The sequence below is a fragment of the Talpa occidentalis genome, unplaced genomic scaffold (assembly GCF_014898055.3).
Source record: "Talpa occidentalis isolate TD23 unplaced genomic scaffold, MPIMG_talOcc4v2.1 talOcc4.7, whole genome shotgun sequence".
In the NCBI taxonomy this organism is placed as follows: domain Eukaryota; kingdom Metazoa; phylum Chordata; class Mammalia; order Eulipotyphla; family Talpidae; genus Talpa; species Talpa occidentalis.
The window spans coordinates 101,921,648-101,944,450 of NW_023605083.1; the positions used below are offsets into that span (position 1 = coordinate 101,921,648).

The 22,803-nt window shown below is 38.7% G+C and overlaps 2 protein-coding genes across 4 annotated transcripts in view; one reads left to right on the plus strand and one right to left on the minus strand.

Annotated features, from left to right (window-relative positions):
* The window catches only part of CENPP (centromere protein P), a 174,510-nt gene that overhangs the window by 105,316 nt on the left and 46,391 nt on the right, over nt 1–22,803 (plus strand). The window lies entirely within an intron of this gene.
* Nucleotides 1–22,803, minus strand: part of ECM2 (extracellular matrix protein 2) — a 42,428-nt gene that overhangs the window by 10,787 nt on the left and 8,838 nt on the right. For 2 of the 3 annotated variants that reach the window (XM_037492205.2, XM_037492204.2), the window contains 5 exons: nt 19,881–20,192; nt 10,524–10,712; nt 7,678–8,244; nt 5,084–5,199; nt 3,307–3,442 (listed from right to left, as the gene is read on the minus strand). In XM_037492205.2, coding sequence (XP_037348102.1) covers nt 3,307–3,442; nt 5,084–5,199; nt 7,678–8,244; nt 10,524–10,712; nt 19,881–20,169 — 1,297 coding nt within the window. In that variant the 5' untranslated portion in view covers nt 20,170–20,192. The remainder of the gene's footprint in view (nt 1–3,306; nt 3,443–5,083; nt 5,200–7,677; nt 8,245–10,523; nt 10,713–19,880; nt 20,193–22,803) is intronic. The other variant, XM_037492206.2, reaches the window with a different exon arrangement.

Consider the following 22,803-nt stretch of genomic DNA (forward strand, 5'->3'; position numbering starts at 1 on the left):
ACATGAATTCCCATCACAGTTATTCATTTCCTGGCAGAGAATGCAGCCAAAAGTACATTTTGAAGGGAGAAAAGTCAAACATTCTCCACATATTCAGATTGAGCTACCAAGGAAGCCTTTATACAAACATGTTTTTTTTCTAAATTATTTCTGCTGGCTTCAAGAGTAGTATGATCCACATTGATTGGAAGTTTTAAAAAAGAGAATGGACAGCTCAGCAGTGATGGTGCCCAGAGGCGTGAGTCAAAACTCAGGGTGTAACTTTGGACTTTGTTCAGTGGCCAGGATTTCTAGGACATGGGTTGTTTTCATACTGAACTCAAGTTGTGGGCATTGCACCGAATGCTCTGTGCACATCAGTTCCTATGCTTGGGCATATCAGAGGAGCAGAGCATAGTATAAGCAAGAGGAATACAGATAAGAGATGCTAGAAGATGGCAAAGAGAAGGTAGGGCAGTTGTGAATAGTATGAAAGTACAGTGGAGTCAGGCTGTCGGGGATAAAAAGATGGAGGTGGAAACAGAGGCTGAGCAGCCAGGTGCACACGTATGCGTGTGAAAACCCACATGGGTGTGCTCAGGGTTCCTGGGTGAAGTTTGCTGGTTGCAAAAGTAGATTTTGCAGGGTCTTTACCCTTCTCTGCATAGTGGGGTCAGCATGACAGATTAATCTGATGGTTGTGGTTAGGATCAGTTGATGAACCACAAGACAGGAAGTAGGAAGGCAAATTAGTAAATTATGATGAGTGTTATATTTCTGCATTTCTCTTAAATTTCGAAAACTAAGGATGTTGAGAATCCAGCGTATTTATCTAGTTTATTATATAGTTGAGGTTTTGGAATGTTGTAGAGGTTTTCTGATGACAGGTAGAAGTAGACTAATGGTCATTACATGATTTCATAAGCAAGAGAGAAACAACACACAACACATATTTTTGTGTGGGGGAGGTGACATGACATGTCATGCATGTGGATGGACATGCATGATGACACAGCCTCAGAGGCATTACAAGTAGCCAACAGCACACTATCTTTTCTAGAGGTCCACAATGATCAAGAGTGAAGGCGGAAAATGTTTGTAAGCATGCCCATATTTCTCTTGCTGTCCCTCCTTTTTGCATGCACAGCCCCCCTCCTTTCTTAGTGGGATGCAGACCTCTCAGTGGGTCCTGTGTAAGCATCCTGTACCTCATATGGCACATTCAGTCCTGCACTGTCTTGTGTTACCCATGTCTTGTTTCTCACCCCCAGATCCACAGGTATACATGCTGTTTCTCTTCCTGGAGTGCCCCTACCTCCCCACTTCTCTGAAAGATCATGAGTGAAGACCTGTCATGAGAGAGATAACACAAGAGCAACAGCCTTTAATGGTCAGGTCAGGACTTCCACCCAGGAAAAGAGCAGTGCCACAGCACCAGGGGTGGCCTATACTTGGGCTTACCCTGCTCACTTACAGCCAGCCTCACCGGTCACATGCACGGGACTCAGGAGTCGAGAAGCTCCAATGACTGCAGCAGTCACAAGAAAATCCAAACCCCAAGAGCCGGCACAGGAATGAGACTAAGAGTCTAGGATCTAAGGGCCATCATTTAAACAGGACTAAGAATTCAGCACTCAAGGGACCAACATCAGAACAGGACTAAGAACCTAGCACCCAAGTGGCTAGCACAGGGATGGGACTAAGAGCCCACTCGTCCTCAGTGGAGATGACGGTTGAGAACTTCCTCACTAGCAACCTGTATGGGCTAAGACCTCCAGAGTTGACTCTCTGGGAATATAGAAGTACTGTGCATATGAGAGAAGAGTACAGAGAAGCAGTTGAGCACTTTCCAAATCAGGACTTCTATTTTATAACATATGATCTCACAGGAGTTCACATATAGCCATTAGTATGTTCTTCCAAGATGGTTTTCCTTTTGTGCCTATTTCACCTAGCATTTAGAATTCAACTTAGAAATTGAATTTTCTAATGCCTTTTCCATATGAAAAACTCGTCAAAATTTGTGTTCATTAATGGTTTTCGTGTGTACTGTGAAGCCCATCTGGAAATAGTCTTTCCATAATTCTGTAATCCTCAGATTTGGCAATTCTCATCATTATTGTTTTTTCCTCCTCACCAGAAGAATTTTGTTCCAATGAAGTTTGGGGGAATAAAAGGAAAGAATTGAATTGTTTTATTCTTTTAAAAGCTTGGTTATCCAACATTACCATAGTAAATATATTTCAAATCCAATAATGTGTTGGGCACAATACCTCAAGAGCTATACCAGAAAAAATTGGCAGCCATTGTCTTAAAGAAGCACATAACCTAATATAAGACATTAGCTAGAATTCATGAAAAGCTAAATGTAATGCTGTTTTTTATTGTTCACATTATGATGACTTCAGTTATCCCGCTTGTTCCAGAAATGACCCTGGGAAGAATAGATTCCAACCATATCACAGCAAGAAGGTGGCAGCCTCCCTGAGGCCTATCCCTTGGATGGCCAAGCTATCCATCTTGCCTTGTGGGCACATGTCCCTTATGGATACATGAGTGCCAGAAGGTCAGAGCAGCCTCATAAACAAGACTGCCACAGAGCTCATGTGCTAATGGTCACACACCTACTTATGTGCCCACTTACCCATACTTTATACATCACACTCCTGTGCAAACACATGATGAGTTAAAATAGCAAAATGTGTGGTGGTGACAGTAGTTGTGGGTGGATGTCTTGAGAATGTAGTAGTGAGAAAGGAGACTAGTCAGCAAGCCAGGGTGCTGTGTTGGTATCATTGTCAGGCACCAAAACATCAGCCAGTTCGTTACATGGTTGACTCTTTATTAGTAATTCAATTAGTAGCTCAGTTACAGCATTGTGAATGATGAGAACCTAAATCATTGCAAGTTTTTTTTTATACTTTTATACAATCATGTGTTGCTTAATGACCGATCAGTCAACAACAGGTTGCATAGATGACAGTGGCCTGTCAATATAGCCTGTGGTAGGCTGCACCATTCAAGTTTGTGTCCGTGTGCTCTATGATGTTCACAACAGACAAAATCACCTAACAACACATTTCTCAAAACACATACCTGTTGTTAAGGACACATGATGATGGAGTACTTTTTGAAGACAGTGCATTTAAAATACCTTTTTTAAAGTTCCATTAGTGATTAGTTAAAATAAATTTTGTCAACATAAATGGTAAAGTGACCTAAAAAGCATTACTAAGTATTCTTTTGGCAGCACTGCAAATAAAATATTTACACAACTACAGAAGAAAGGTTATGAGAAGACACATCTTAAAACCAAGTGTTAAATACCTGATAAACTTTCTTCATCCAGAGCCTGAAGATTGTTCTCATTGATTTTAAGTTCTTCTAATGTAGATGGTAATCCTGAAGGAATCTCTACCAGATTATTTCCATCCATATTCAGGCGCGTTAACTTCTTCAGACGCTTCAAAAGAAAATTTTAAAATCACTTTTTTGTCTGTACACAGATGTATAATAGGATATCTGATTTGTTTGTTAGTTTGAAGTATCACTAATATCTCAGAAACCTGCTCTATTTACTCAGGCTTACCTTCCAAGTAGATATGAATCCTGTTAATAGCATTTATTTCCAGGCATTCTCATCGAACTACAGTCAGTGGCTTAGTATCCTATTCACCTGTATTTATATCGTGGCTTTTGTAAGCAGGAAAAAGCTCCCATCGCCACTGGATTGTTCATATTTTGCTAGATCTTATGTTTTTACCTTCTCAACAATAGACACAAAGTTTATCATGCAGTGATCTGACTCTGTCATGGATACTAACAATTGAAATAACATTTTGAATTCTTTCAAAGTAGTAGTAGTAAATCTCAGTTTTCTATTTACACTAAGTAGAAAGAATCATAAAATGACATTATTTATTGTGAAAATTCTTCAAAATTAAATGCAACAACTATTACAACCTATTTGTATATGGTCCCCAGTTTCAACTGCCTAGAGATGTGCACCTTCATTATCCAAACAAGCCTGCATGACCAACAGTGGAGAGGTACCAGTGAAGCCACACAGGGTGATTCACCTCAGCAGTGCTCACAGTCTGGTGCCAACAGTATGGGAGTGGAACAGAGACCCCCCAAACAAAAAGAGGAGCAGTTTCTGATAGTGCCTTTCTTCCTGATCAATTACAGGAAAGTACAGGAATCCCAGCTGTTCTACCAGAAGGGTGACTAGCATGAGACAGGCACCCTGAGTATGTGACAGGAGCAGGGGGACATCAGGTACCTGGAAGTCTCTTATCTTCCATCCCAGAATTGGAAAGAGAATCAAAAAGTGAGCATAGAAGAGACCAGTGATTAGTCCAGAGTGGAAAGAAGACCATCCAGAGTGATAGTTTGGGTTAGTGGTAGTATGTGTTACTTAAGGCTTCTTATTGATATATATTTGTCTATGCACAAAAACTTTTCTTGTTTCTCCCTTTATTTCTTGAAATTTCTTGATTCTCTCTTCTTTTTTTCCTTTAAAATGTATTTCAGTCAAACCTAAATCTTTTGATGGGTTAGTCTATGCTTTTCCCTGTTTTCTCTCCTCAACCAATCCCCATGTTAACTTATTTCTGAGCACAGTTATTTTTTCCATCTGCTAAAGTTCCTTTATCAGATTTTGCCTACAACACAAAATAAGGAAGCTCTGTGTGCTGGCCTGAACATGTTAATAGAGTTTCCAGATAAGCTCTCCTTTATTCCCAGGAGTACCTCAGGTATTGTGGAGACCGTATTTCAACATGTTTTCAGATACTTGGGGGGAAACTACTTTACAAATCCAAACATTAGTTTTGTCATTGATGGTGGTGATGCCCAGAGGGTAAAGCATAGGAAAACCAGCTAGAAACACATAAAACAATGAGCCTGTATTCAACAGAACCTTGAATACAGTTTAGGGACATCAGAGAGGAAACTCTTAATTTGGGAGAAAACTATAAGTTAAACACTTTACTTTCCTCCCTTCTCCACGCTATACTCCCTATTCTTCTCTTCCCCACTTCCTATACAAGTATAGGAAGGTTGTCCAAATGGATCATTACTCAAAGCCAGTGTGTGTGCTTACCTTGAAGGCTTTGGGACCTATGCCTGAAGAGCTGATATTATTTCTGCTCAGATCAAGCCTTTTCAAGTTGGGTAATCCATTAAATGTTTCATCCGGAATGGAGATGATGGAATTATCTAGGACACACAGGAATCATTTTAGGCTTATGTTCATATACATGTGTACACATGTATGAATGCATATGTATATATACATGTGCATGTATAATTGCATTGATAGCAAAAGAGAATGTAATCTAGAGGAGAAAACAATACTCATAACAAGAATGCAGTATATATGATATAAGCAAATACATGTTTAGAAAAATAAGGCTGTGACTAATATAGTAAAAATTCTGACTCTAAGGACTTGGTATGCTTTGGTACATAATGTTTTAGCTGAGACTCTTAAAACAGCCAGGATGTGGTTTGCTAGACAGTCTATAGCATTATGCATTTTACAACAAAGATGTTTTTCTGGAAGGTTATATAGTAACCAGTTTTTATATTTCTTCATACTTTCCCATTGATGTTTTTGAGACCCTGGACCAGAAATGTGATATTAACTTTATTGATGAAATCCAGGGCATATCACTTACATACTCTGAACATCATTGCCTTCTCTAAATAAGAAATGGGGAGAAAGATCTCTGCAATTACCTCCAGATCTGGTTTTACACTGCTATGACTTCAATCTATGGACATTTAGTTGATGACTTTAAATCCAGAAAATTAGCAAACCACAAATTGTGAGTTCTATAAAAACTACTGTGACCTTCCTATGAAACTGAGATAATGATTCTGAGCAGGCCATCCATCTTTTATGAGACTCTAGACTTCTACAAATCGGGCAGGAGAGGAATGCCTCAGGTGGTCAAATGAATGGGGAATGAAGATCCTGGTGTGTGTCAGAAAGACTGTGAACACTGCTGGTGAGATTGGCCATCCTGAACCAAGTGTCAGACTTTATCTACCAGTATTAGCTTATGTGGTCATTTATTACTTCTGAGGCAATTTCCTTGGTTTCCCTCAAGTCACATTTGGGACCCTAATCAGATTCTCACACCTTTAGGGGAACCCCCAATATGGGCCTCCGTCACCCAGACACAGACCCAGGCTCATCCACTGACTCAGTCTCCCTGCTGGTCAGTCTCACACATACCGTGGTTATGCCACTCCTGTACTCTGAACCCTTTCCGGTGGCCTTATATATAGGGTCAAAAGATCTGAACCTCTCCAGACCCACCACAATCACTAAAAACGAGAGGGGAAAACAAATGGCAGGGTGTGGAGCAGTAGGAACTCTGACGTTTCTGACAGGAATGTTACAGCCACTTTTAGGGAACTGTTCAGTAAGTAGTTTCTTATAAAATTTAACATGTACTTTTGTATTCCTCAGCAGTGCAATTCCTAGCTATGTATCCCAGAGAAAAAGAAACTTAGGCCCATGTGACTATTTCTTTGTGGCTGTTTATAGCAGTGGTATGAATAATTGCCTTGAAATGGAAATAACCCAGATGTCCTTCAGCTGGTACCTGTATTCTGTCCAAAAGATGGAATACCACTCAGGAGTATGGAGGAGCAGGCAGCTGATAAATGCAACAGCCACGATGGCCTCACAGGCCATTTTACTTATGCAGTAAGTAAAAGCCGCCAAAACAGGCCACACAACCATGTGAGTTCGTTTCTGTGACATACTGGAAACAGTATAACTGTAGAGATGGAAAACAGCAGTGGTGGCCACAGCTGACACAAGAAAGTTCATAAGGGGAGCTCGGGAGGTGTCAGAAATATGTTAACCTTGATTGGGGTAGTGGTTGCATGACTATATGCATTATAACACATTAAAAATAAGGAAGATTTACTATATGTAAATATGCCTTCAGCAAAACTGCCCTTAAGGAAAAAGTCAGTAGCAAATCATGACTTGATTTGGAGGAATTTGCTTTATACCTAACTGTGCTATTTGGCAGTAAAGTAGTATCTTCTGCTAAGTGTGTATTTTAAAGATTGTGAAAACTTGTCCTTATAGGGTCAGTTTATATTATGAAATTAATAACATCCTAAGGCAATGAGACCTATTTACTTTTTTTTGTTTGTTTGTTTTGTTTTTTTTGGTTTTTTTTTTTTTTTTTTTTTTGTGGGACCCTCACCGGCAGCTGGGGAACGAACCAGCGCTGCAGAGGCTGTGGGCAACCTCGCAGCCCAGTGCTCAACCACTGCGCCACTAGGGGAGGCCCGAGACCTATTTACTTTTAAAGCTCAAAATAAGGGCCTCCCGGATGGCGCAGCAGTTGAGCGCTGGGTTGCGAAGCTGCCCGCGGCCTCTGCGGCGCCGGTTCGATCCCCGGCTGCTCCCCAGCCACCGGAGGAGGGTCCCACATGGCGCGCAGACCTCTCCTGCCGCCCGCTGCTCCCCTCAGCAGTGTGCTTCGGTCCTTCTGCCTGCTCTGCTCCCCGCTCTGACTCTGGTGAATTCTCTCACCCTCCCACGCTTCTGACTGTACCCTGTGCTTGTATAAATAAATAAATAAATCTTAAAAAAAAAAAAAAAGTATACCATTGTTTAAAAAAAAAAAAAAATAAAGCTCAAAATAAAACACCAACATCTCTTACCAATGAGCTCCAGGCTTGTTATCTCTGATGCTGTTAGTGGTGGTATCTGTGTGAGGTCAGTGCCGATACAACTGATGGTCTTGTAGGACAGAGCGCACCTGCTGGGCAGAGATGGCTGGCCTCTGGGAGGAGCAGGTATGGGGAGTCGTGAGGGCATCCTGAAGGCATCTCCTCTGACGTCCTCGTCCTCCTCATCCTCTTTGGACTCCTGGTTCCCCTCATCCTCCTCATCCTTCTTGCTGGTTGGGTTTCCCAGCTGGCGCACCTGCTTCCCCTCCTCTCCAGGCCTCTTTATCCCCCTGTCTCTGCTTTGCCCCTCATTGGGAAGTCTCCCCTGATTTTTAGGCCCAGAGGTCTTTTTATTTCCTTCCCTACTTTCATCTTCTTTAATTTCCTCTTCATCCTCCTCAAATTGAAATTCCTCTTTCCTCAGTGCATGGTTTGTGTCCACTTGAGGAGGTGGCAACTGCTTATGAAGTGAATCGATAGGCTTTCTTTGTTCTGAAGAATCACCAGAAAATTCATTTCTATCATTTAATGCTATGCCAGTGAGTAGCAAGTAGGAGGCTAATGACCACACAAGGAGGAGACAGAAGGAGCAAGTTGTAATATTAATAAAAGGAAAAATCATAGAATGAGGTTAGTAAATATTATTCCCTCCAAGTATTTAAGTGTAGTTTAAATATGATATGCAGCTTGAAATTTTTTCCTGAATTATTTTAATATTTTTATTTTTATTAATACAAAAATTTCTATTTTGTAAGATCTGTGGTAGACATTTCTTGTCTTGTATGTGGGCCTTAATATTTACTTTTGCTAGAATATCATGCTACCTGGTGACTAAAGAGGGAATAATATTGCCAAATGATGCAAAATGGTAAGCAGTTCTGTTGTGAGATTGCGGTGTAATCAGATGTGATGCCTTTATAACAGATACTGTTCAGTAAGAATTTGTACATTTTCAAACAAAAAAACTGAAACAGATGTATGTTTTACTTGCTTATAATAGTGATACTCACTTTTTTTTATAGATTTTTTTTGGGGGGGTCAGATTTTCTTTTAGCTCCATGGATTTAAAAGCATCCTCTGAAATTTGGAATTATCAAAAGTTCTCTTTTTTCTTCCCAGACTCTCTACTCATAATTTTTCCTGCTTGAGACTTAAAAAACATGTCCTGGCTTAAGTCAGGAAGAGTATTTCTTAAGATTCCATGATATAAAATAGATAACAGTAGAAAATTTATCTGTATTTGTGTTTAGCTATTATTGTGTTTGGCAGAACATGGAGAAGACACAGGAAAGGCTGGACTTCAGACTCACCTCTGAGTGAAGAGTTATGGAAGAGGGAGTTCACAGTGCCTAGATTTACCAATTTACGTAGTCATCTCCCTGCTTTTATTTAATACTACACATAAACTTACTCCCTGAGAAGATTCAGAAAATAAAATTATTTGAAGAAATTACTTTAGCTTCCAATTAAGTATATATTATAAAGTCTGTGAGGTTTGTTTTTTTTTTTTTTCACATCTGGCAGAACATGTGAGAGGAGAATAGGAAAAAATTAGTAAAAGGAAACTAAAGCTATCATATTGAAACAGTTAAAATCCTTCCCGTATATCCAAGTTTATTTTTCCAAAATAGCCAGTGTTTCAAGAATATTCCAAGTTGTTTGAAAACTGTCTGAGAACTTTGAATCTTGTATTTCTCCCCCAAGGAGTTGGTTTCATTAAAGACTTCTGTTTTCTAATGTTTTTTCAAGGCATACTATCTTAAAATGTAATTCTAAGTATTCTGAAGTTCCTTCTGGCAGGACACTTTTGTAGACACCTATCCTGCATCATCCTTTGTGCATGATCATAGAAAAAACTATCTTTACCCTTCGCTCAACACATTAGTACATATTTATTTGTTTATTTCATAAGGCATTGGCTAGGCTTTTCTTGGAGGAGACATTGGTTCCTTCCTTAAGGTCCTATGCTTCATCAGATATCAACCTCCTGGAATGGGATGACAGTGAGCATCCAACAAAACCTGGTGGTGACCGTTCTGCACATACTGTGCCCCAGAGAAAGCGGTCTCTCAGGGCCACACCCCTCATTCCTAAGATTATTGAGTGATAATGATCAGGCAGGACTGAGAATGAATCTCTGCTCTCTTCTGATGCAGACTCTCCTCCCTTTCTTTACCATGAGTTATTTGTTTGACTTCATTTGGCATGATAATTAAACCCACGATGAGCTGGATTAAATGAGGTACATGTAAGGAGTTAAGCAGAGCTCCTCACACTGACATGAGCTGTGTCAACTTTATCACCTCAAGAGCTGGGAGTCAGGGGCCCTCCTGGTGGCACAGGTGCCTGAGCGTAGCACTGTGAAGCTGTCTGCAGCCTCTGCCGTGCAGGTTCGATCCCGGCCTGCCAGGAAGAAACCCACATGGCGCAGCAGACCTCTCCTGCTCGCCCACTACTCCCCATCAGTCTGCCTGTTCTGCTTCCTGCTCTGTCTCTGGTGAATCCTCTTACCCTCCTGCAGTTCTGGCCTGTACCCTGGTTCTTGTATGCATGAATAAATAAATCTTAAAAAAAAGAAAAAAAGAGCTAGAGTCAGATGTAGGATGTCATCTGAACCAAGGGTACTCAGTCTGACAGTGCCTGAATGATAAAGTCGGGGTGTTTAATTTTTCTTACCTACCATACACTTTCCCAAATAATTTATCATCATGCCAGTATTTAAAATCCCCTGATGACTAATTTATCATAATTTAACACTTCAGATAGTGACAAATAAAAACCAATACAAGTTTAAGACTAAATCACATGTGGTTTTGTTTTTGACTAAATCTGCCTACCAGTATCAGAGCAGACAGGGCAGCATTCTCCTTCAGGTGTGACTGTCTGGGGGCATGTTTGATGGGGGCAGGCGGTCTCATCACATAGCACTCGTCCATCCAAGCAGAGGCAGGTAGTACAGGGCTCAGGGGACCAAACAGCTCTGTTGTACATGGTCATCCCATTTACCACACAGCGTCCCTTCTTTCCTGGAAGAGAACAATAACACATTTACATTCTATATGCAGTTACCAGAAACTGTGAATTTCGGAAGCGACCATGCTGAAATCAAGTAAATGCACCATCACAGGAATGGCATCCTCTGTGTGTTCATGGAAGAAGCAACTTATAGCAGTAGCTCCCTGACACATTCTCTGCTCTCTCAGCCCCTTGCTTGGGTCCTGAGAGAATCCTTCTCCTAGTAGTTTGACTCTGGAATTGTAATTAGGATGGATGTTAGGTGCAAGTTACACAACAAATAACCCTATATATGCCATTGTTTATTGATACTGTGTGTCCAACACAGGCACACAGAGACTCTGTGCGTTATAGTTATTCAGTGACAAACAGTAGACTTCTTCTCTAAGCAGGCTGCCCAGATCACCACAGCCGTGAACCTATAAGGTAACAGATCTCACACTGTGTATGAGGAGGGTAAGGGCAGATGTCATATTTGTATTATGCTTGGATGTTGAATTGAAAGATTGAGATTACGATGATCACTCGTTTTTTGTGTGTTAATGAAACACAATTCACATAACATAATTTTCAACCCTTTAAAGTGCACAATACAGTGGTTTTTAGTATCGTCATTTCTCTGCATACAGGGCTGTAGATATCTGAGTGTGTCAGCTAAGCAAGCTATTAGACAATGATTTGAATATTAGAGGAATTGTTTTCCTTCCAACCTTAATGTCATTCTTGATAACTCCATTCCATCTGATAAGCTACCTCCCCAAATTCCAACCCTAAATGAGTTCTCACATTTATCCTGTTCTTTCTCTCGCCACTGTAAGCCATACTCATACCATACCTATCTCTTATCTGGATATAGAAGTAAACTAATCCCACCCACCCAGTCCATCCTCTGGAAGACAAAATAGATACATGAGTTTTTACTGATTGTAAGAGTATTATTCTCTGTCAGAATTCCAGTGGCCTTTTGTGAAAAACTGAAAAGTTGATCCTCAAATCTGCATGCAATTACATGGGACTCCCCCACCCAAAACAAAATAATCTCAGGGGGAGGATGAAGAAAAAGAACAAAATTGGATGACTCCAGATCTTACTACAAAGCTGTGATTATTAGCTTATGCCAGATATTTCTCCAGATACAGTGGTACTGGTATAAAGACAGGTCATATAGACCAATGAGATATTTAGAGTCCAGCAATAAACCTAGACATAATAAATGGAAATGGATTTTTGACAAGAGTACAAGAACTCTCAGTAGGGGAGTAAACAGTGTCTTAAATTGACAACTGAATATCCACATGAAAATATGAAGTTTCTCCTGACTCACACTAAGTATAAAAATTAACCCAAACTGGGGCCTCCCCTGTGGCGCAGCGGTTGAGCACTGGATTGCGAAGCTGCCCGCAGCCTCTGCAACGCCGGTTCGATCCCCAGCCACCAGCGAAGGTCCCACATGGCGTGCAGACCTCTCCTGCCACCCGCTGCTCCCCTCAGCAGTATACTTTGGCAGTCTGCCTGCTCTGCTCTGCTCTCCACTCTGGCTCTGGTGAATTCTCTATCCCTCCTGCGCTTCCGACTGTGCCCAGTGCTTGTATAAATAAATAAAATAAAATCTTAAAAAAATTAACCCAAAATGAATCGAACACTTCAGTATAAGAGCTAAAACCATAATAATCATAAAAGAAAACATAAGTATAAATCTCATGACTTTGCATTTGGTGATGGATTCTGTGATATGACACCAGAAGCACAAGGAACAAAAGAAAATAGATAAAATTAGACTTCATCAAAATTAAAAATTTGATGTATCAAAGGATATTGTCAAGAAATTGAAAGGACATTATATATGAGGGGAGGTAATGTTGGAAACCGTACCAGATAAGGCTCTAATACCCAGAATATACTTAAAAGAAATGCTAAAATTCAACAACAAAAAGACAAACACCCCAATTTAAAAATGAGAAGAGGACTAGATCAGATCAGTTTGCCATCTACAGAACCTTCCACCTCAAAACTGCAGCATGTACTTTTTTTTTAATTGCACATGGTACATTCTCAAAAATAGACTGTATATTGGCTCACAAGTCAGCAGTCAGTGAACTTATAAGGATTTAAATTATTCCAAGCATTCTTTCTGATCATAATGCTGTAACGCTAGAAAAGAACTATTTTTAAAAACTGGAAAAAACATGAAACACATGTGAGATAAAGCAACAAGCTGTTTAACAACAATGAGTTAAAGCAGAAATTAAAAGATACCTGGAGACTAATGAAAATGCAGACATAAAATATTGGAATTTATGGGTTGCATCAAAAGTGTTTTAAGAGGGAAGTTAATTGCAATACAGGCTTACATCAAGAATAAAAATCCCAAATAAACAATGTGATATTACATGTAAAGCAACTAGAGAAAGAAGAAAAAATAAAGCCAAAAATTTGGTAGATTAAGGAAATAATAAAAATCAGAACAGAAGTAAATAGAAATCAAAAAGACCACAAATGTTCAATGAAACTTAGAGTTTGTTATCCAAAAATGTAAACAAAACTGATAAACCTTTAGCTAGATTAACAAAGAAAAGAAAAGGGAAAACTTTGATAAATAGAATTAGAAATGATAGAGGAGAAATTACTACTGATACCATAGAAATCAAAGGATCATAGCATTGAAGAGATAAATTTTTAGAATAATACAGTTTACCAAGATTGAACTAGGAAGAAACAAAGTTGAAATTGACCTATCACAATTATGGGAATTAAAACAGTAATCAAAAATTTCCCCCAAAACAAAAGCCCAGAAACAGATACTTTACAAGTAAATTGTATGAAACCTTTAAAGACTTATGCCCATTTTCCTCAAATTATTTCAAAAAGTCTAAGAGGGAATACTTCCTAACATAACCTGCGATGCTAACATTACCATAATACCAAAACAGACAAAGACATCACAAAAAAAGGAAAACCAATATCTGCTAAATATTGATGTGAAAATTCTCAACAAAAAGCTGGCAAATCAAATTCAACAACACATTACAAGTTCATATGTAGGGTCTTTGAAACCATGCAAGGATAGTTCCATACACACAAATCAATCAATGTAATATATTTTATTAATAAAAGTAAGGATTAAAGCCATATGATAGTATCAATAGATGCAGAGAAATATTTGATAAGATAAAGCACCCTTTTGTGGTTTAAAAAAAAAAACAAACTTTTTTTTAATATATATATTTTGTTTTTATATTCCCCATACAATTGCAACCCCCTTATTTTGACCCCAATCCCTCCCCTCCCCGCCCCCCACTCCCCATAGAGTGTCTCTGGTTCATAGTTGTTTGTTGATTTTGATTTTTACTTATAGTTATTCTTTTTCCTGGTCCCTTATTTAAGATTTCTAGATTCCTGCTATGAGTGAGACCATCCAGTATTTTTCTTTTTCTTTCTGGCTTATTTCACTGAGCATGATCCCTTCCAGTGCCATCCATGTTGCTGCAAATTGCATGTGATTATCTTTTTTGAATGCTGAGTAATATTCCATGGTGTATATGTACCACATCTTCTTGATTCAGTCATCTATTTTTGGGCGTTTGGGTTGTTTCCAAAGCTTAACTATTGTAAACAGTACTGCTATAAACACAGGGGTGCAGGTGCTCTTTGGAATTGATGTTTCTGTGTCCTTTGGGTAAATACCTAGGAGTGGAATTGCTGGATCATATGGAAGTTCTATGTTTAGTAGGTCAAGAAGTCTCCACACAGCTCTCCATAGTGGTTGGACCAGTCTTAACAAGACTGGATGAAAAGGAATCTATCCCAACATAATAAAGGTTATATGTCCAAACTAACAACTGATATAATACTTAATATTGAATAACTGAAAACTTCACCTTTGAGATCAGAACAAGGCATTGTCGCCACTCTATTTAATCTTGTATTAGAAGTTTTTTATTTTTGTTTATATGTATGTTTTTGATTTGTAGATTAAATTTTTTGATCATAGAACATAATATATATGGTTCTATTAATTTTATATTTGTTGGGTTTTGTTTGTTAGATCAAGAATATGTCTCTCCCCTGGTGAATATTTTACGAACATTTGAACACTGTATATTTTGCTATTAAGTGGACTATTCAGTAAGTGTCTATAAAGATCAGTTTAAAGTTAGTGTTATTTCTGTTTCTCATATTTGCAATGTTTTTAATTTAAAGTAGTTTATATGATAACCAGAAAAAGTAGAGAAGGAAATGAAAATTCAAGTTAAAAGACTGTAAAAATAATATGGAATATTATAGTATTATTTGAATGTAGCTTATGACATGGCAAAATCTTTTTTTTTTTAAGATCTATTTATTTATTTATATAAGCACCGGGTACAGTCAGAAGCGTGGGAGGGTGAGAGAATTCACCAGAGCCAGAGCGGGGAACAGAACAGGCAGACTGACGAAACACACTGCTGAGGGGAGCAGCAGGCGCAACAGGAGATGTCTGCATGCCATGTGGGACCCTCACCAGCGGCCAGGGATTGAACCAGTGCTGCAGAGGCTGCAGGCAGCTTCACAGCCCAGCACTCAACTACTGTGCCACCAGGGGAGGCCCATGACATGCCCAAATCTTAAAGCAGCAATTAAAAAATAAAATAGAGGCATACCAGAAATCATACAATGGAAGTAACTATACACAAAATAATAATAATAATAATAATTAGAGCACTGTAAACAATAAGGAACAAGGAACACCTAAGATGAATATTAAAATTATAGAATTAAAGCCAACATTAAAGATGTGTGTAATTTAATCATGTGGAGATAATCTAAAGATTTCAACAGTGCATAAGCTATTAAATAGGATTAAAACCTATAAAAAGCTATATGTAACTACATAAAATTGCTAAATAAAGAAAAAATGTAGATAATAACAAAAAGTTTGGGAAAACAATATTGAAAAGCTAATAAGCTAATAAGCTAAAAATTTCTTAATTTCAGAGAAAATAAGACTTCACTAAAAGGATTACCAGGATAGGAGTACCTTTCATAATAATAAAGGAGTCCAAATATCCAGAACATATGCACCTAAAGGTGTATTTATACCCGTGTATTATGGACAGCCAGAGAATAACCGAAACTTTCTAGAAGAACAGAAAGGAGTGCTATGCAAATCCATAATTAATACTGGAGATTTCAACATTCCTTTCCTAGCAATTGTATTAGAAGTTTTAACTAGAGGGCCTCCCTGGTGGCACAGCGGTTGAGCACTGGGCTGCAAAGTTGCCCGCAGCCTCTACAGTGTCGGTTTGATTCCCGGCTGCCCCAGCCACCCGGCCGCCAACCAAGATCCCACATGACACCGCAGACCTCTCTTGCTGCGCCCGCTGCTCCCCTCAGCACTGTATTTCATCGGTTTGCCTGTTCTGTTCCCCACTCTGGCTCTGGTGAATTCTCTCACCCTCCCACGCTTCTGACTGTACCCAGTGCTTGTATAAATAAATAAATCTTTTTAAAAAAAGAAGAAGTTTTAACTAGAACAGTCAGACAAAAAATAAAAGTAAACCAGAGTGGAAAATATGATACTAAAATTATTTGCAGATGATATGATACTATATATAGAAACCCTAAAGACCTCACCATAAAGCTAGTATAGACAATAAATATGTGGTGAAGTGGTAGTATCCAAAATCAACATAACAAAAAAGCTCAAGTCTATTGTATTTTTATATACAGGAAAAAAAGAAATTAACAAAGCAGCTCTGTTAACAATCATATCAAAAAGAATTCCATACTTAAGAATTAATTAAGCAAGTGAAAGATTCATACAACAAAACTACAATATACCATTCAAAGATATAGAGCAGAACATAAAGAGATGGAAAGATATTCCATGTTAATGAGTAGGGAAAATTAATATAGTCAAAATGACTTACCAAAAGTGATATATAGATTTAATGTAATATCCTTTAAAATTCCAATGATATTCTCAAGAAAATACAAAAAATACTAAAATCTATAAAGAACCACAGAAGCAAAAGCGTTTCTAAGAGAAAAATAATTGAGTCATTATGTTACCTGATTTTAAATTGTATTATAAAGCAGCAGTAATTAAAAGAATGTGCTAGTGGAGTAAATATATACACACAATAGAACAGAACTGAAAAGCCCAGAAATATATCCACACTTGTATCAATACCTAATTTATGAGAAAGGAGCTATAACCTCCAGTGGAAAAAGGAGAGACTTTTAAGAAATTGTAATGGGTAAACTGGACATACACATGTTAAGGAATGAAGTTTGATCTCTCTACACTCCATGTACAAAAATAAATTTAAATGAATTAAAGACTTAGATCGATCCCATCAAAAAAATTGCACACATAGAAGAAAGCATTTTCAATAAGTTCTGTGACATCAGTGCTGGGAGGGCTTTTGGGACTCCACCTCTGGGGCAAACGAAATACAAATAAAAGTAAACATTTGGATTACCTCAATGAAGATTTTACAAAGCAAAAGAAAGTATTAGGAGATCAAAAAGGCATCCTGCTGAATGGGAGAAGATATTCATATATCACACAGCCAACAAAGTGTTAATATCCAAGTTAAAGAGCTAATTCAAGTTAACAGAATAACAACTCAATTTTCAAATGGGCAACAGTCTTAATAGACATTTTACCAAGGTGTATATACAGAAGGCCAATAGATATGAAAAGATACTCATCATTTTTAACAAGGGATGTGAATGCAAATGAAAACCACAACGATAATCATCTCACACCTGTGAGAATGGGATATATCAAAAAGACCTCCAACATCAAATGCTGGAAAGGGATGTGGAGAAAGAGGAACATATTAATGCTAGCGGGAATGTAAATTGGTACAGTCATTTTGTTATTTAAAAAAAAAAAAAAAAACCTGAAGGAAATTTTCTCTTCCTCATGGAATCTGACCCACCCTGTCAATGGGACCTGTGGAACTTACTTATTTAAGCAATCCATATTTAAAGTACCCTAAGCTAAAATTTCCAAGGTGATATCCTCAAGGGGAGGCAGTGTTAGGACAATTGGTTGGGTGTTTGGGGCCCAGAGATAAGGATTCCTCCCTGGAACATACTTTCTCAAGCAAGTGGCAAACCTGATCTGCTTCCCGGCCCAACCATCCCTGATTCCCACTCATTCTCAGGTCTAGTGGGGAGAACTCACTCTCAGTTTCAGCCCATTATCCTTGAATCTGTGTGATGGGTCACTCCCCCTGTGCCTGGACCAGGTTACTCTGTCCCTTTTGGTGCAGCTATTTCACTTGGGCTAGAATGTTCCAGTTCTTACTCTGAACCATCTGGCTGGCGTAGAAATGCCCAGTGATCTTGACAATAACCTGGTAGTTTTCAATAACCTGGTGATAGCGACTTGATGGCTTCTGAACTGACCAATCTCTTTCCTGGATCAGGAGAGGGCACCTTGGTTTCAATGGGCATGAGTTAAGGACTATGATCTGGTCTGTGGGTACCACCACCTCCGCTGCTATTAAATTCTGTGACTCATTCACCATTTTGCCAGTTTTGCTGATGACCCAGTCAGCTGCTGAGGCTGGTACCCAGATATAGATCCAGCTTCACTTCCTCCTTATGACCAAAAATGTTCTGTTCCTTGAGCTTTCAATAAATTATTCCCTGTGACTTGAATTGGGCCTCTGGTGGGTAGGGTGGTGGTGTCCAGTGATGATGACTGTATGAACTTTGGAGTCAGAAGTTTTAGGGGAGCAATCTTGATGGAAGTGCAGTCATTTTGGAAAGTAATCTGGACTTATCTTAAAAAACGAAAAGTGGAAATACTGTATAATCCAGCAGTTCCACTTTCAGTAGCTATTCAAAAAACCAAAAATTATCAACTAAAAAAAATTATATGCTCCACAATGTTTGTTGCACCATTATTTATAATAGGTAGAATTTTGAAGCAATCTGAGTATCCACTGATAAAATATTGAATAAAGATGTGGTATGATTACATAGTGGGATACTATTCAGCTATAAGGAAAGATGAAAAGTTACCATTTACAATAAAGTGGAAAGAATTTGAGGGCATTATTATAGAAGCAAGATAAACCAGAAAGATTAAGAAAAATATTGGTGCGTTTAACATATAAGAATAATAGAAGGAAATAAAGTAAATGAACTGACAAGCACAATCATTGTAAACTAGCTGACACTGATGACTGAACAGACGTTTCTGAGTTTAAGAAGGTCAGGGTGGAGGGAAAGAGAGAAGGGCCAAAGGGGTTTATAAGGTATAGTGTTGGGAGAAAATATATACTGGTGTGTTCAAGTGTTGTGCAAGCAAAACAAACAAACAAAAACAGAGAGAGAGAGAGAGAGAGAGAGAGAAGAGAGAGAACAACAGGGAAATGCCCTGAAGTTGAATGCAGTTCTGAATGAATGTGGTGCAGGAAGACAACATGGAAATAAAGTTGAGAAGTAGCAGTAGGTGGATTATAAAAGTGAATAGGGGCCTTGTTGATGTCGAAAAATAATGTTTGGCATATTCTCCCTCTCCACCCAGCAAAATTTTTGGTGAGAATAACGTGTTCACTTGAAAATACCCTCAATTTTGTTGTGCTTTTATTTCCTTGGATATTGGAGGTTGTCCTGGGAGGAATATTGGTGACAGAGTGCTCTTATTCTATGCTGATATTTGTAAAATGACTCAAGATATTAGAAGATATAAAAACTATACAACCAAAAAAAAAAAAAACCCAAAAACCATCATGTAGGTAGAGAGAGAGAAAAATGAAAGATATCAATGAACTCGGAGAAAATAAAATTCATTGCCTTTTTGCTCTACAAAATCATCTAAGTAATTTATTTCTATATCTTCAGTGATATCTCATTATAAATGTAAAAGCAGTTAACAAATGTATACATATTTTTTCTATAATGACAATTATGTAAAATATGATGCATAGCATAGTAACAGACTGGAAATAAATAAACCAAGATAGCGATTTTATAAATATAGTTGTAGGGAACTATTTTTTTTCTGGCTTTCAATAATTTTGTATTTTAAGTATATTCTATAAATTTTTAAAAATTTATTCATAATTAGCTTTGTAGGTTAAACCAAAAGATAATAGAGCTTAAATTTTATGTGGGGGGAGGTGCAGAAGGAGGCATTATTTTCATGAAGGTTTTCTCTCATACTATTTTCTTACCTGGTATCACATTATAGCTTGATTCTACTCCAAGAAAACTTGAAAAAGATTCAAATTTATCCTCCATGCTGTAATCCAGGTTAACCATGGCAAGTGTTGCTGATGGAGTGGCTATCATAGTCTGCCCAGTTCTGAGCTGACTGCTAGATCCTTGGTTTGACTTGGAATTTTTTCTCAGTCTTTTATAATGCATCTTCTTCCTTTGCTTCCTAGGGGTTTCTTCATTTTGCCCTAAGTCAGTGTGACAAATGATAAGTACAAGAAAGCAGAACAGTCCTGCCAACTTCATCCTTGCTTTTCAACATCCAGTTCCTACAGTGGGAATGAAGCAGAGTTTTGCCATTAGTAGTGACTAAATTTTACCTTTTAGTATTAACTTATAGCTGCTGTACACCTCAGCTTCATCATTGTGAAATAACACAATATATGGACTGTATGCTGGAATATTATTCAAGCCAAAATTTAGAATTTTTCTGTCAGAATCAGAGAACATTTAATATATTTATCTCTGGACCATGCTTGAGCAGACTTTTTAATCTAAAGGATGGAAGTATACATTATAGGCTTCACAGCCATTGCATTCTCTGTTGTAACTGATCCACTTGGCTATTGTCACAGCCATAGATAATATGCACGCAAATGGTATAGCTGTGTGCCAGTAAAACTCTTTTTACAAAAACAGGTGGAGGGTTAGACATGGACCCTGACTATAATTTGCTGACGCCTCTCTGGACACCGTGTTGTAGGTTTTCAGAGGTTACTCAGGAAATTTCTCTCCACCTGTCTGCCAAGATGTTCTTTCATGAACATCATCTACAAGCATTTTCCAATTCTTTTAGGTGGTTCTTTTATTCTCTAGCTTTATTATTATATCAGGAAGAGGGGCCATGATTGTACCATATAAAAGAGCAGCAAACTAACATTAGTTATAAATAGGTAAAAGAAAAAGAGTAAGTCTAAGTCAGCTGGTCTGGGTGCACATGATAAACCTGAAAAACACATCTGTGAAATGAATTCTTAGGTGCTCTTCAGGATGAAGACTACATAGCAGTAGCATTGCAGTCAGAAGGGCTGGTCCAGGCTCTGTAAAGTTGGGTAGCAGGGAGAAGTGAAGAGAAAACCTCCACATAGTGATGTTGGGCTGATTAAAGGGCTCACCTGGTCATATGCTGTGGCCCCACAAGTATTCCTACAAAGGAAGGGTGTGCAGCCTCCATTTCCCTCTAATCTTAGAGCCCAGCATTCTACCCTTTTTGCTGACTTCCATCCCTGTCAGTTCTTTCTGAAATGAAAACCCCTTTCCATACAACCAGGGTATATGGGGGATAATTTGAAACCCCAGGGATCCCAAGGTCCCAGGACCACTAGTTAAAGTGGCAGCATTTTTCACTCCTCACAGGCCTATGTTGACCACCTTTGTGAACCAGAGCAAATGTTGACCTGGTTCATTATGAGCAGAAATGGAAGGTTCAAGGTGATATTCCATACAGAAATTAAAACTCCAAACTGCAGAAGAGGGCCTTTGAAAGGGACAAAGGTGCAGCAAGTGGCCACAGACTCTGTCAGCCCAATCTTGCTGGAACCTCAGGAGATAATCAACATACACTTAATTTCAATCTCTATGTATGAAGTAATTATATAGGTCTGTTGTAAAACCTGTTGGTGAGTTATAGAGAATCCCACATGTCTGAATGGAAAGCCATGGACCCCAGTAAAGCATACCTTCCTATCAAAAAAAAGTTTAGTGAGTGGAGTGGTCAATGTGAAACCATACACTGTGATCTTACACTACACTACAAGGTTGTAGCAAACTCAAGGTTGCCACAGGTCCTTTGCCAAAGTACAAATGTCACTAACCACCATGTTTGACATTCTGCCATGTGGAACATCAGCTGAAAGCCAAGAATGTACACAGTCTTCACTGGGCACACATCCCTGCATTGCCACATTCTTCCACTGAACAAGCTTGTACCAGAGTGACTCTTGAAGTAGTGATTCCTGGAGAAGCTGAGCATTCATTTGTGGCCACTTCCTAGAGAACCAGACAGCCATTACCCTCAGACTTGTCACATCTGACTTCTGCGTTCAACCAAGGTCTCCATCCCACCTGAAACAACTTAATCTGAGGACAAAGTACATGAAACATTTTTCATACATTAGACATAGAGCAGCACAGGACAGTCATTTCCAATACCAGAATCCTAGCAGAGCCCTGTGATTAGTCCTGTTTACTTCATGAAGGGTGTTCCTTCCCTGCTGCAGACCAGGGTGTGGCCCTAGCAAAACACCACAACCTCCCTGAGTTGAAAGTAGAACTATGAGTCTAGGAACACCAACGAAGTGAGAGTTTGCAGAGCACAGTACAGAGAGCTGAGAGATATCCCAAAAGAGCCTTACAGAGACCACAAGTCTTCAACTGAGTAGTGATTAGCACATTTGTTTGAATGAACCTCTCAAAACTGGAGAAAGAGCTACTGTAAAAGACAAAGAGAATGATCTCTGGGACTTGAAAAAGACAGCACAGTGGGTGTTCCCAGTCAGAGTGGAAAACTTGTACTTCATGGTGTCAGACAGGGTGCTAAGAGAGTACTAGCACAGCGGAGACAACTCTAGATTAGCAGCTGCTCTGATCTTGTTTCACAAAAATTCACAACAAGTTTTTCTGAAAGGATCAAACTGCATGCAATAACTAAACCATGTCCCAGAGCACCCAGCAAGTGCTTGGGAATCCAGCAAAAACTCACAAACATGCAAACAAGCAGCAAGGTTTGCATCATAATGATGGGAAAAATTAATCTGTTGAAATAATGCAGCTGACATAGTGACTAAAGAGATCATTAAAAGTTAAAACTATATCTCAAATGCTCAAGAAGGTAGAGGAAAGATATTTAAAGAGATCCAAATTGAAAGCTACAATGTAAAA